Source organism: Aethalodelphis obliquidens, unplaced genomic scaffold, assembly GCF_003676395.1.
Source record: "Aethalodelphis obliquidens isolate GAN/ISIS:26980383/991018 unplaced genomic scaffold, ASM367639v1 scaffold36, whole genome shotgun sequence".
Classification (NCBI taxonomy): domain Eukaryota; kingdom Metazoa; phylum Chordata; class Mammalia; order Artiodactyla; family Delphinidae; genus Aethalodelphis; species Aethalodelphis obliquidens.
In genome coordinates, this window is record NW_020837980.1 from 2,835,248 (window position 1) to 2,848,650 (window position 13,403).

The following is a 13,403-nucleotide window of genomic DNA, read 5'->3' on the forward strand; positions in this document are numbered from 1 at the left end:
TTCTCAGTAAGCATTATTACAACGTAATAGCAGGAGAGTTAATTTTTGTGCTTGGTTTAACTTCTGTCAGAAATCAAATAGAAATTTGGTGTTTTTACTATGGTAAAATATGCATAAACATAAAGTTTACTGTTTTAACTGTATTTAAACGTATAATTCAACGGTATTAAGTACATCCACAGTGTTGTACAGCCATCACCACTATCTACTTCCAAAACTTTTTCATCGTCCCCTCCCCCGTCCTAGCCCCTGGTAACTTCTATTCTACTTTGTCTCTATGAATTTACCTATTCTTAGGTACCTCATATAAGTGGAATCACGGTATTTGTCCTTTTGTATCTGGCTTATTTCAGTTAGGGTAGAATTTTCAAGGTTCATCCATGTTGTAGCATGGATCAGAATTTCATTCTTTTTTATGGTGATATAACATTCCATTGTATGTATGTACCACATTCTGTTTATCCATTCATCTGCTGATGGACACTGGGGTTGTTTCCATCTTTTGGCTATTATGAATAATGCCACGAACATTGGTGTACAAATATTTGAGTCTCTGCTTTCAGTTCTTTTGGGTATATGCCTAGAAGTGGAATTGCTGGATCATATTCTACTTGGTAATTCTACTTGGTAAATGGGAATTCCGCATTTAGCTTTTTGAAGAACCGCTGTACTGTTTTCTGCAGTGGCTGCACCATTTTACGTTCCCACCAGCACTGCACTGCCACGGAGGGTGGCAACTGTACCACACCCTCAGCAATACTTAGATTTTCTGGGTTTGTTTTTTTTTTTTTTAAAGTAATAGCCATCCTAATGGGTATGAAGTGGAATCTCATTGTGGTTTTGATTTATATTTGTCTAATGACTAATGATGTTGTGCATCTTTGCATGTGCTTATTGGCCATTTATCTTCTTTGAAGAAATGTCTATTGAAGTCCTTTGCCCATCAAATAGAAGTTTTTGAATGTTGCAGAGTTTTGCTGAATGTCACCTTTAATTGTTTTCTATAAAACTTCACAAATGACTCAGTGTACCCTGTCTTTTAAGGTATTTAATGTTAATGCACCTCTGCCTCCACGTAAAGAACAAGAAATAAAAGAATCCCCTTATTCACCTGGCTACAATCAGAGTTTTACTACAGCAAGTACACAGACACCACCCCAGTGCCAACTGCCAGCTATACACGTAGAACAAACTGTCCTTTCTCAAGAGACTGGTAAGATCTTTGTGTATCATATTTTGAAGACTTAGATGAGAGCTAATTAAACGGAAAGCAAGTCTGTAATGACACTTGAGATGTTCTTTCTTGACTAGTAAGCCTTATCTTTTCACATGTTCAAGTATTGAGAAACACTTAATGCTTTTTCGTCTCTTTAGTTAAGTTCACTTATTACTTTTAACTTTTGTAGAGGTAGAACTTAGATGGTTGATTTAACCTTGAAGTAGGCTTTTATTTTTAAACCTGATTGCTTTGATTACCATCAGCAGTGGTAGAGGTGCATAAGGCACTATCCAGCTGCTTCTATGAAGGTTTTGAAACCATTCTGTTAACTCCGTGTTAGCACAGATGGCTATCTGGCCTTTTTTCTTCCCTCTTGTAATAAAGCATTGATTAATGTGAAGGTATAATTTAGTATGCTTATTCTACTCTCTGATTAGAGATGGGAGACACTTTTGATTGTTCATGCTATTCTAATACGTACATGAAAGAATAGCAACTTTGTAGTTATTTCCCAATTTAAGAAGCACTTGTAGATGTTTACTGTTGGTATTTCAGGCCCCTATTGGGTTTTCTAAAACTTAAGCTGGAGCAAACGAATTGCTTGGTTAATCACAAGAGGTAGTAAATGTAAATCCCTGGACCTAGCCACAGGTGACCTCATTCTCTTCTCACCTGTACTTGAAAACATAGGGCAGGTGATTTACATAAAGGATACTTTTTTGTCATAATCCTTTTCAATTACAGTATTAATAAGAGTTCATTTTCTTTTACTCCTCGATCTGGCATATTTAGCCTGTTTTTTTCCTTTAATTGTGGTAAAATATACGTAACATAAAATTCATCATTTTAAACATTTTTAAGTGTACAGGTTTTATGGCATTAAGTACATCCAGGTTGTTGTGCAGCCACCACCACCATTCATCTCTAGGAATTTTTCATCTTCCCCATTTAACACTAACTCCCCATTTCCCTTTCCCTGTAATCCCTGGCAACCAGCATTCTACTCTGTGAATTTGACTGCTCTAAATACGTAACTTATATAAGTGGAATCATAGAGTATTTGTCCTTTTGTAACACCATAATGTCTTCAAGGTTCATCCATGTTGTATTGTAGAATGTGTCAGAATTTTCTTCCTTTCTAAGACTGAATAATATTTTATTACTTAGATATATATATATAGAGAGAGATATCTGTGTCTCTCTCTATATATACACATACATATCTATAGCATCTGTTTTTTTAAAAAAGGGAGAAAGTTGTATTAAAGGTTTTGATATACACTGACTTCTAAGTATAAAGAATATTAAACTTTTATTACCATTTAACTCTTGGACTCTAAAACTGTTTCCTTAAGCAGCAAGTTATCCTGATGGAACTATTCAAGTAAGCAATGGTAGCCTTGCCTTTTACCCAGCACAGACGAATGTATTTCCCAGACCCTCTCAACCATTTGTCAATAGCCGGGGATCTGTTAGAGGATGTACTCGTGGTGGGAGATTACTAACCAATTCGTATCGGTCCCCTGGTGGTTATAAAGGTATGCTCTGAATACAATTTGTATGTTTACTTGACTCAAACTGTTTTTACTTTACCTTGTTCCTTTTTGTGGTTTCCATTTATAATGTAGTAGAGAATTCCCTATTCCTACAAAATATGGTATTTCTAATATGTCTATTGTCTATAACAGAGGAACTCTTTGAATGAAAAACAGATCGATCCTGTGACTTACTGAAGTGAAAGGTTGAGCATTTTGGTTTTCTTCCAGGGATGAATTTTGGTTTTCATATTTGAATAATTTCTTTCTTCTGTTAATTGACTTGGCTGGCTCAAAACATGTCATATTTAAGACAGTGCACATTTCCTAGTTATCAGAGTATACCACAGATGAAAACTTTGAGACAATAATAGTGATATGCTTTTAAGTTAGATATGGTTCCAAGTATTCTAGTCACTGCTGGTATTAGCAGAAGTACTCTAGACCAAGGCCTTAACCACCATCCTTTCCCAACCCCACCTGCATCCCAGCAATAGTAAATTTCTACAGTTGGCTTGTTTGAGGTCTGTGATATTTTTATAAATGTGTGTTTTATTGTGGAAACAGTATTATGGAGTTTGCTTAAAGAAGGCATAAATGTAATGATGGCTTTATAGGATCAATTTAACTTTCCAAGTGATATAGAACAGACTATGTAAGAGTTTAGTGTAATTTTGCCCATAATTTTATGTAAGTTGTTTGTTTATTAGGTTTTGATACCTATAGAGGACCTCCTTCAATTTCCAATGGAAATTATAGCCAGCTACAGTTCCAAGCTAGAGAGTATCCTGGAACACCTTATTCCCAAAGGGTAAGAATAATTGTTATAACTGAACAATAGTACAATTGATGTGGACCTGGTGACTAAACTATAGCAGAGTCGTAATTTGTTTTGTAAAGACACGCTTGTAACTATGGAGAGTGGATCTGGAAGCTTTTCTAATAACTCAAGTAGGGTACATGAGAACTGCCTGTTACATGGAACTTAGGAGGTCTTAAGGACTTTATTAAGTTTGCATTAACTCATTTCCTCCACCATCCTATAAGAGAAACTGGAGTTCAGAAACAAGTAACTTATCTAAGGTCACTCAGCAAGTAAATGATAGAACTAAGATTAGATGCAAGTTTCTCAACTCCAGAGCCCATGGTCTTTACTATATTGCCTTCAGTTTAACTTTTTTAGATATCAAGTATAGGAAAGTCCTTTTTTGTAAGTTTGATTTTTTTGGTTTATTCTTGATTGACTAGTTCAGCAGATTTTCTTTACTATATATGATAAAAGACTGACAGGAGGATGGTAGACATTCCACTTAACAGCCCTTGGGAACTCCCCGTCATTGGTCATATATGGATATGAATTTATACTACATTAGCATTTTCAGTTTTGAAGTTTTACAAGCCTTTAAGTATGTATGTGGTATTTTACTGAGCTCTGTTGTTAATATACAAAGGAGCTTATGGTTACATGAGGTAAGATAGATGTCTATACAGAGGCAGTATTGAAGAACACACCTTGGAAAACACACCAGGTCACCTAAATGACTTGGGTTTGACCCCTGATCTCACCAGTTACCTCTTTGTGTGACCTTGGGCCTGTTACATAAACTTTCTGAGCTTTAGTTCCTTATCTGTTAGGTGAAGACTCATCTGTTTGAGTTACTTATCTTACTCTGGAGTGTTGAGGATTACTCTGTGAGGGATTCTGAGGATTAAATGAAGTCATATACATAAGTGCTTTGCATATATCAAGGATGCAAATATTAAATGTTATTACTTGATTGTCACGTACTGTGTGTGCAGGGAAAACTTTGATTAATGCGATCTTTCAGTAATGGAGCTATCTGTTCTTAATACCAGTATTCTAGTATTTTTGTGTGCTGCTTTAAATTTCCTCCTGAGGAAACATAAGATATCAATGATAGTAGTGCTGTTGGGAAGAGGGTTAGGAGTTTGGAGTAGGAAAATTAATTATTATTTTTACTGTATACATTCTTGTCCTGTTCAAATTTTTTATTACATGTATTGATATTAATCTGATTGCATCATTAATTATTCTTTTCATGACTTGCATGGGGGCTGACTTTCACCATACTTGGGAGTCAGTTTGAAATGTTGCCTCTTGAACATTTTTTCTTAAAGATTCCAGGCAATAATATGTTCATACGTTAAATTCTTATCAATTTCCCTGTCAAAACAAAACCAAACCCTAACATAGTTTGTAATTGTCTTCACACTTTGGTTTATAAATAGAGCAAGATTGAAATTGTCTGTATTTTTGATTTATCATCTCCTTTTATATTGAGATGAGGCACAGAGCACCAGGACATATTTCTGAATTTCCCTCATTACCTAGCATTGTGTCTTTTACGTAGTGTTCTCTAAATGCTTTCTTGTTTTTGCACGTATTAACATATCTAATTTGTCAGGTTAATTAACAGATGAAGCAAATATTGCTACTGTGACTCTTGCTTTATTTGTTTTTCTTGGTGTCATCTGAGCCCTTTTGGTTGCTGGAGAAGGCTAGACCAAGGGCTAGGAGGACTTAGTCTTACAAATTTATCTGCCAATAATAACTAATTACTGTTTTGCATTTTTGGTGCTAAGGTAAATATTATGTGTTCATTTTAGGATAATTTCCAGCAGTGTTACAAGCGAGGAGGAACATCTGGTGGTCCTCGGGCAAATTCTAGAGGTAAGGATAATTAATTGAGGAGTTTATTTACCCAAAACATACCTCTAGATCTTTCTTCATCCTTTGTCAAATTCTCCCCAAAGTATATTAGCATTTACCTTTTGAGGTTTTCAGTTTGCTTAAATGTTGTACTGAAGATCTGAGGGAGATATTAGACTACTAGAAAGGCTGTGGAAATCATTTGTCAATTTACGTGTGTATGTGTTTTAAATTTGCTTGACACCATAATTTAACCTTAGATACATATTCACTGTGCTAACTTGATATAGTTTCAGGTGATATATCAGGATGGTGGTTTTGGAATAATGGGCACTTCTAGATACTCTAGTGCCCCTTAGTACATTGATAGATAGGAATAAACAACAATTAAGACACAATGACTTGAACAAAAGCAGGATACTTTTAATACTTCTTAAAATGTGAAGGTACTATTAAAAGGTTCAGTGTAACTGAGAAGATCAAGAATTACTGAAGATTAACTTTGTCACAAGAAAAGAGAAGCTTTTCCTTTTAAGAAAGTAGCCACTATTCACATTATCTTTGCCCTCTATCTGAGCAGTGTTTTTGTACAATACTGAAAACATTAAAATTTTATGATACCACATTAACTTAGAAATAAAGAACAAGCATTTATTATGGGGCTTAGTACCATAACAAAATATGTTTGAATGTCTAGTAGGCTAGTAGTTCCAGAAGTTGCTACTTTTATGTGATCTCAGTTTTCTTGAGTCCTTCTCCATTAGATACTTAGAGTAGATTTATCACTGAGGAATTAAGAACTCAGAATTATGGGAGAAAGGTAAAGAATTAAAGAGTGTTCACACCTGGGTTTTAGACTCTGCTAACCATAACTACTGTTAAGTTATCCAACCTTTGGGGGCCTCATTTTTTTAATATTAAAAAAAAATGAGGCTACTGGACAAAATCATCATCCAGGTCCTTTCTGGCTTTAGAATAGTAGTAGAAAAGCCTCTTGTCAGAGAAATCTAGAAGAGTATACTGTAGCTATACTTTATTGCTTTTTAAAAAAGATTTACTATAAAATGTATTTTTATCTGTATTTCAGTAGCCGACTAATGTTAAATATTGTGTTCAAAGCTAACTGCTTCATTATGAGAAACTCACTGTTGCTAATAAAACAGCAGGGTGGAGTGATTCTTCTCAGGTGAGCAGCCCAGAAAGAGACAACGAAACCTTTAACAGTGGTGACTCTGGACAAGGAGACTCCCGTAGCATGACCCCTGTGGATGTGCCAGTGACAAACCCAGCAGCCACCATACTGCCAGTACACGTGTATCCCCTGCCTCAGCAGATGCGAGTTGCCTTCTCAGCAGCCAGAACCTCCAATCTTGCCCCTGGAACTTTAGACCAACCTATTGTGTTTGATCTTCTTCTGAACAACTTGGGAGAAACTTTTGATCTTCAGCTTGGTAGATTTAATTGCCCAGTGAATGGCACTTATGTTTTCATTTTTCACATGCTAAAGCTGGCAGTGAATGTGCCACTGTATGTCAACCTCATGAAGAATGAAGAGGTCTTGGTATCTGCCTATGCCAATGATGGTGCTCCAGACCATGAAACTGCTAGCAATCATGCAATTCTTCAGCTGTTCCAGGGAGACCAGATATGGTTACGTTTGCACAGAGGAGCAATTTATGGAAGTAGTTGGAAATATTCTACGTTTTCAGGCTATCTTCTTTACCAAGATTGAAAGTCAGTACAGAATTGAAAATAAAAGGATATGGTGTTCTGATTAGTGGGAATAAAGGAAAAGTAGTCCTTGCCCTTCTGACAGATTGGTTTAGGAAAATGTTTTCATTCCTAGAGGAAGGAGGAGGTCCTTACTTTTTTGTTTTCCTCCCCATGGTGAAAAATTTCAAGCTGAATGACAATTAGCACTAATCTGGCACTTTATAAATTGTGATGTAGCCTCGCTAGTCAAGCTGTGAATGTATATTGTTTGCACTTAATCCTTAACTGTATTAACGTTCAGCTTACTAAACTAACTGCCTCAAGTTCAGGCAAGTTATAATGCCTTGTTGTGCCTCAATAAAAAAGTTACATGCACCTTCAGTGTTCTTACTTGATTAAACATTTTGTTAAGAAGTAAAATGTTTAATTTTTAGTGTTCACACTGGTAACTCTTGAAGGGGAATCTATTCATGGGTTCATACTATTATTTTAAAATAAGCCTTTTATATATAACAGCTCCTTTTAGAGTTACTTTTCTCTGTTATTATACATATCATTCATCAAAAGATTTCATGTTTTCCACTGGCCAAATCACATACTCTCCTTGAAGCTGTTTTGCAGTAGGGTGTTTTATCCTTTAGTTAGCTATCTTCAAGTACCTACTATATGAATAACAATACAAGGTACAGTACGCGATACATGGGTAATACTGCTGGTCCGCCATCAGTAAGGCTTATGCTTTCTAGTGGATTCTTAATTTGAGTAGGTAAAATATTTAGTCATCAAAAAGCAAAGGTCTGTGGTCGGGCAATGCTGTATTTGAGTGCGGATTTTGCCACTTAGTAACTGATCTTGGGCAAGTTATTATACCTCAAAGATTTTTTTAAAGACCATTTCCCGAAATGCAAAATGGGCATGATAGATCAGCCTCAGGGCAGTTGTGAAGTTCAACTAAGAATTTATCCAAAAGACTTTACACAGTGCCTGGCACATAAGCATTTAATAAATGTTAGATGCTGTAATTGTGTTTTTCTCATTCGGAAAACTTTAGGGTGCTGTGTGTATATACTGTCTCGTATGCAGTGTAGCAGGCAATGCCAGAGTTTAGTATCCATTCTAGACATACATCCTCACGTCTCAATTTAAGTTTGTATATGTTTCTTACTACTAAGAACTTAATAATATGTTTCTCAATTACTTTAAAGAATAGTAATTCAAAATAAACATTTTGATCGAATATTCCAGAGTTTATTAAGGGTTGGAGAAAGGGCATTCTTAGCCTGCAACCAAGCAGGTCACTTGCTGAGGCAGAAAGTTCTTGTTTTGATCCCCCGCTCACTCTGTGTTGTTAAATAATCTCAGGAAGATGTAAGAGCATTAAATTATTATGGTTAATATTTTTGAGCTAGGTGTGGGTTCAGCAATTAAATCCTTAAGTCATGTTTAATTCTGTGGTGTTAAGTGTTAGTACAGTGCTCTCAAGATAGAGGATGTAATGTGATTCACTATTTAACAGAACTTTCTCAATTCATGGTAAGTACTTCGTGAGTTAGGGATATTAGTGTTCCAGTTAAATAAATTAGTTCATGGCTTTTATGTCCAGAACACAAAATGAAAAGTATGCAGGAAAGCAGAAATATGATTGGATGCTTGAGGGGAAAACTTGATGTTTAAGAACAGTTGTTGATCAAGTTCAATGAGGCCTTTCTCAGTCTTTTTTAGCCACTGTTTTCTGCTGCATTAGGGTCTTCAGCTTAGTCTTTTGTCCTGCACATGATCGACATTTATTGAAAAAATATTGTGAATGACTCTTTGTATTTTTTAAGGTAAGTGTCCAACAGGAAGAGATTGATTAACTAGGGTATCCCTTCATGATAATACTCATGTTTTAGGAGAGTATTTTAAATGAAATACTATTTCCCTAAGTGTAAAGACAATAAACTAGAAAATTATTCTTAGACTTAAGGAATGAATGGACAAGATCTTTCATTCTGAAGCAGTGTAACTTTTGAAGACACAGTTCTTCTGGAAGCTTTTAGTAAAAGTCCAGATGTCTTTACAGAAAGATGTACACATGCAGATTTTAGATACCTTTGCAGGAGATGTAATGGGGATCCATAGATAAGTAAAGCACATTTAGGGACCTTGTATAAGGAACTTATATTTTACTGAGAGGATCTTGTTGTAGGTATGACTGAAGTGGAAAGGCATTCCATAAAATTACTATGTATCTCTGAATATATAGATTCTTAGTTGTCTTACGGGAGGTGGAGATAGGGGAGATAAAGTAAGTTTTTCTATTTTCTATAGATAGATTTTCTATAAATTCACCTCTGAGTTTCCTTTCACTTTAAATCTTTTAGTCTTTTGTTAAATGAATTCTCCCTTAAGAATTGTGAGCTACTGACTCTTACCTCCTCTAAAGTTATTTAGTGAGTAAATGCAGGTATTTAAAGCAGGAAATATTTTTGAGAGGTTTGCTCACTTGCCTCCCATACCAAGTATCTTGTCAACCATTCCATTTTTAAATTGAAACTTTCTAAACTCCATAGTAGCTACAATTTTACAGTGCTTTGACATCACATACTGTGTTTTTATACTTCAGTCTTCCCTGTTTGCAAAGTTTTATTCCTTTATTGACTGATGTTCTGTTGTGATCCTTGTGATAACTAGGATGATATTTTATGTATTTTACAAGGCATAAAGTATTTTATATGCCAGATAATTTTTGGCATATAGACGTTAAAGTTTTTCCATATGAATTCCACTCTGCTCCCACGCCAAACACTTTATTTTGATGAAAAAATTTTGAGTTGTCTCTCCAAGTCCTCCAGATAATGCTAATGTTATCTCAGGGGTATTCTTTTTATTTATTTATTTATTTATTTATTTATTTTTGGCTGCATTGGGTCCCCGCCGCTGTGCACGGGCCTTCTCTAGTTGCGGAGACAGTTGCATTGGGTTGCATTGGGTCTACGTTGCCGTGCGTAGGCTTCTCACTGCCGCGGCCTCTCTTTTTGCTCTAGAGCACAGGCTCAGGAGCTGTGGCCCACGGGCCCAGCTGCTCTGCGGCATGTGGGATCCTCCCAGACCAGGACTCAAACCCGTGTCCCCTGCACCGGCAGGCGGACTCCCAACCACTGCGCCACCAGGGAAGCCCTCAGGGGTATTCTTAATTGCCACTTTAATGATTAGGCTGATATCTTTGTCCTCATTTTTCAGCTTTTGGGCAAGTGTTGACAAACTGATAGGTACAGCTCACTTGCTACCAGTGCAAGACTCTGAATGCCAGATGATAAAATATTGTTACCCATTATCAATATCAAGAGGCCTTAGGCTCACTAATTGTAAGTTTCTTAAGCATTATTCTTTTATTCATTTTATTTCAAGGGCCTTATATGTTGAAATAAATTATTAATTTAGGTGGGTTTTAATTTACCATAAAACCCAAATAGGTGGGTTATCTGATTTGTACCTGGCTCAGGGACTACAAAGATCAATGTTCAGACACATCAAGTATATCAGTTTTATCCATTTTATCCATTTCATCTGCTGAGAGCAAATCTCTTGAATTATTTCTCTGATTTCTATCACACTTCTGTTTTTTTTTTTCTGTTCTATATCTGGAAATCTTACTATTCAGAAGCTAAACCTCCTTGGACAAGTTATTTAATCTCATCTTTTCTATTGTTTCTAAGTTTCACTTTCTGGAAGATTTCCTTGATTTTGTCTTCTGACCTTTTTACAGAGTTTTAAATTTCTGCTGCGTTTAAAATTTATAAGTACACATCTGTTATCTTGTTCCTTACATGTGTATTCCATTCTTGTTTTGTGATTGCACTATTGTCTAAGGATAGTTGGTTTTCTTAAAGTTTTCTTCCCTCCGTAGTCTATTTCTGCACTTCGTTTGTGCTAGTCTTATATCTGTATTGTTACATTTGCTCAGAATCTTGTGATTATTTGTTGACTGTTGATATTTAAGAATGTGATTGGAAGCTTTGAGTGCAGAGGTGGGGCTTGTTGGTCTTGGGGTTTGTAGTAGCATGATTTTTGTGGGGGAGAACACCAATGTGGAAGTAGGGAGGAGCTTTCTAAGTGGGGCACAAAACCCAGAAGCCGTAAAAGATGGATAAATTTGACACATAGAATTTATTCCCCTAAAACTTGTTAGGGGAAACAATGTCAAAAGACAAATACTGCCTGCAGTGGGAGAAAATCGAAAAAGATGGCCCAAAAAAGGAGCCACAGAAGTGAAGAGACAGTTCATATGCGCTTACAAAAAAAAAAAAACAAAAAAAAAAAACAGTAAGCATATGTAAAGTGCGTATTTTGGCAAGCATGTGGGAAAAGGGGCACTCATAGTGTAGATGGTAATAAAATTGGTACTTTTTGGAGAGAGAAAGTATATGCTTTCTAACCCAGAAATTCCACTGCTAGGAATTTACAAGTAGTTTTGGAATTATGCCAAGGTACATGCATAGAGATACTGTGTATAGCATTAATTATAACAGCAAGAACTGGAGAAACAACCTAGATGCCTGTCAGTAGGAAATTGGTTAAGTCAGAAGAGAAGAATATAGATCAGTGTGTGCAAAATGTCATTTATGTAAAAATTCCTAAAAGCACATATATGTGATTACTTGAATTATTTTTTTTTTCTGGTAGTATGTACAAAACTTGATAGTGTTGGCTTTAAGGAAAAGGGGTTGTAGTAGGTATTTTTCATTCTGCATATTACTATAGAACTTTAAATGTACATATCACTTTTTGTTAAAAACTTTAAAGATAAAATGGTAGATTGCTATGGTACTTACCCTGCTTTGTCTTTCCTTGGCTAGAGCTTGAGGGTCTGCTTTAATTATCATCACGCCTGGGATAACGCATGGAAGAGTTACCGTAAAAACCTTTCACCTTTCACTAATATTGGCATTTCACTTCATACAGAGTACTCTCATTTGTGTAATCTTATTTGATCTTCACAGTGGTCCTGGTGAGGTAGATGCTCTTCTAGGGGATAAGAAAATTGGGACTCTTGGAGATTGACTTTCTAAGACCACTAGCAGTAGTGCCTGAGCCAGGCTTTGAGTCCAAATACAAGCGCGGCCTTTCTTACCGTACTCGTTGCTCTTCCTTAGTTCTCAGGTGTGGTTGCTTTCACCGTATTTTCCATTGCTGTTTTGCACACTGATGTTTTAGATGTACTACTCAGCTTTACTAGAGCAGAATAAACACTGTGAACTGGATAAACTGGACCCAGTTAAGGCTGTCATAAGTTATCATTTCTTGTATGTCCTGAATTTGAACAGGATGACTCCTTTTCCAATGTGAAATGTGAGAAGCCTGAGGAAATGAAGGAACAGAACATTTTGAGGAAAAAACTGATTTGAAAGTACATATTTCATTTTCAGTCTTAGTTAATACCACTCTCTTTAGCTTCTATGCCTCCCGCCCACTACTACCATTTTAGTTTCTTGGAGATGGAAGTTTCTGGCTTCTGATCAGAAACTTCCTAACCCCCTATTACTTTAGCTTATATATACTGATATTTTGTTTTTAAAAAATTCTTCTTTAACTGAGAGGTCTGTCATTCTTCTAGAAAATTCTACTCAGGGCTTTTGGTTACCTGTGACAGTTTAAAGGAGATTACCATACCATTGACTTTATTATACTAACAAAATACTGGAGACCTTACATTATTAGATGTATGTACGTACTCTTGCCTGTTTTTCAGGTGCTATGATGTAGAGTTCTGCCAATATAGACCCTTTTGAAGTAGAGGCATTTAATCAAAATTAACGTACTGTATTCACTTACAGATCATTTAAATGGTTTAAGAGATACATTATTAAACTTACAGGTAGAGACTTTTGTGCATTGGGTTTTAACTCCCATTTTGTCTTTACCGTATGGACTAGATTCAAGCCTGCTAACACAGACCAGCAGTTGAGCTGCTGCCAACAGATGGGGAGGACAACTGTGTGATATTCCATTTAGATGACTGAAATGTTAAATCTCAAAAAAGGCCACAGTGGCAGTGCTTGGAGTGAAAATTGCTTTCTGTAATTTGAGCTGTAATCATGCCAGTTATCCTCTGTGCTATATTTCTAGGATAATGTCATCCATTTCTATGGTGTCAACTAACCTATATACACAGGTGACTCACAGTTCTCTAACTCCATCCCTTTCTCCTTCGTCTAACCCCCTGCCATAGCTTCCTCCTTCTCACCTAGCTCTTCTGTGAGAGCCAGAAGTCAGTTTCTGATTG

The 13,403-nt window shown here is 36.1% G+C and overlaps 1 protein-coding gene across 16 annotated transcripts in view; it reads left to right on the top strand.

The window, feature by feature from the left end:
• The window catches only part of CAPRIN2 (caprin family member 2), a 41,913-nt gene extending 34,399 nt beyond the window's left edge, over positions 1-7,514 (top strand). For 8 of the 16 annotated variants that reach the window (XM_027129311.1, XM_027129312.1, XM_027129316.1 and 5 more), the window contains 5 exons: positions 1,045-1,213; positions 2,575-2,757; positions 3,465-3,565; positions 5,383-5,446; positions 6,589-7,513. In XM_027129311.1, coding sequence (XP_026985112.1) covers positions 1,045-1,213; positions 2,575-2,757; positions 3,465-3,565; positions 5,383-5,446; positions 6,589-7,157 — 1,086 coding nt within the window. In that variant the 3' untranslated portion in view covers positions 7,158-7,513. Of the gene's footprint in view, positions 1-1,044; positions 1,214-2,574; positions 2,758-3,464; positions 3,566-5,382; positions 5,447-6,544 lie in introns of all 16 variants that reach the window. The other 8 variants (XM_027129321.1, XM_027129320.1, XM_027129313.1 and 5 more) reach the window with 5 other exon arrangements.
• Positions 7,515-13,403: the final 5,889 nt, after the last annotated feature.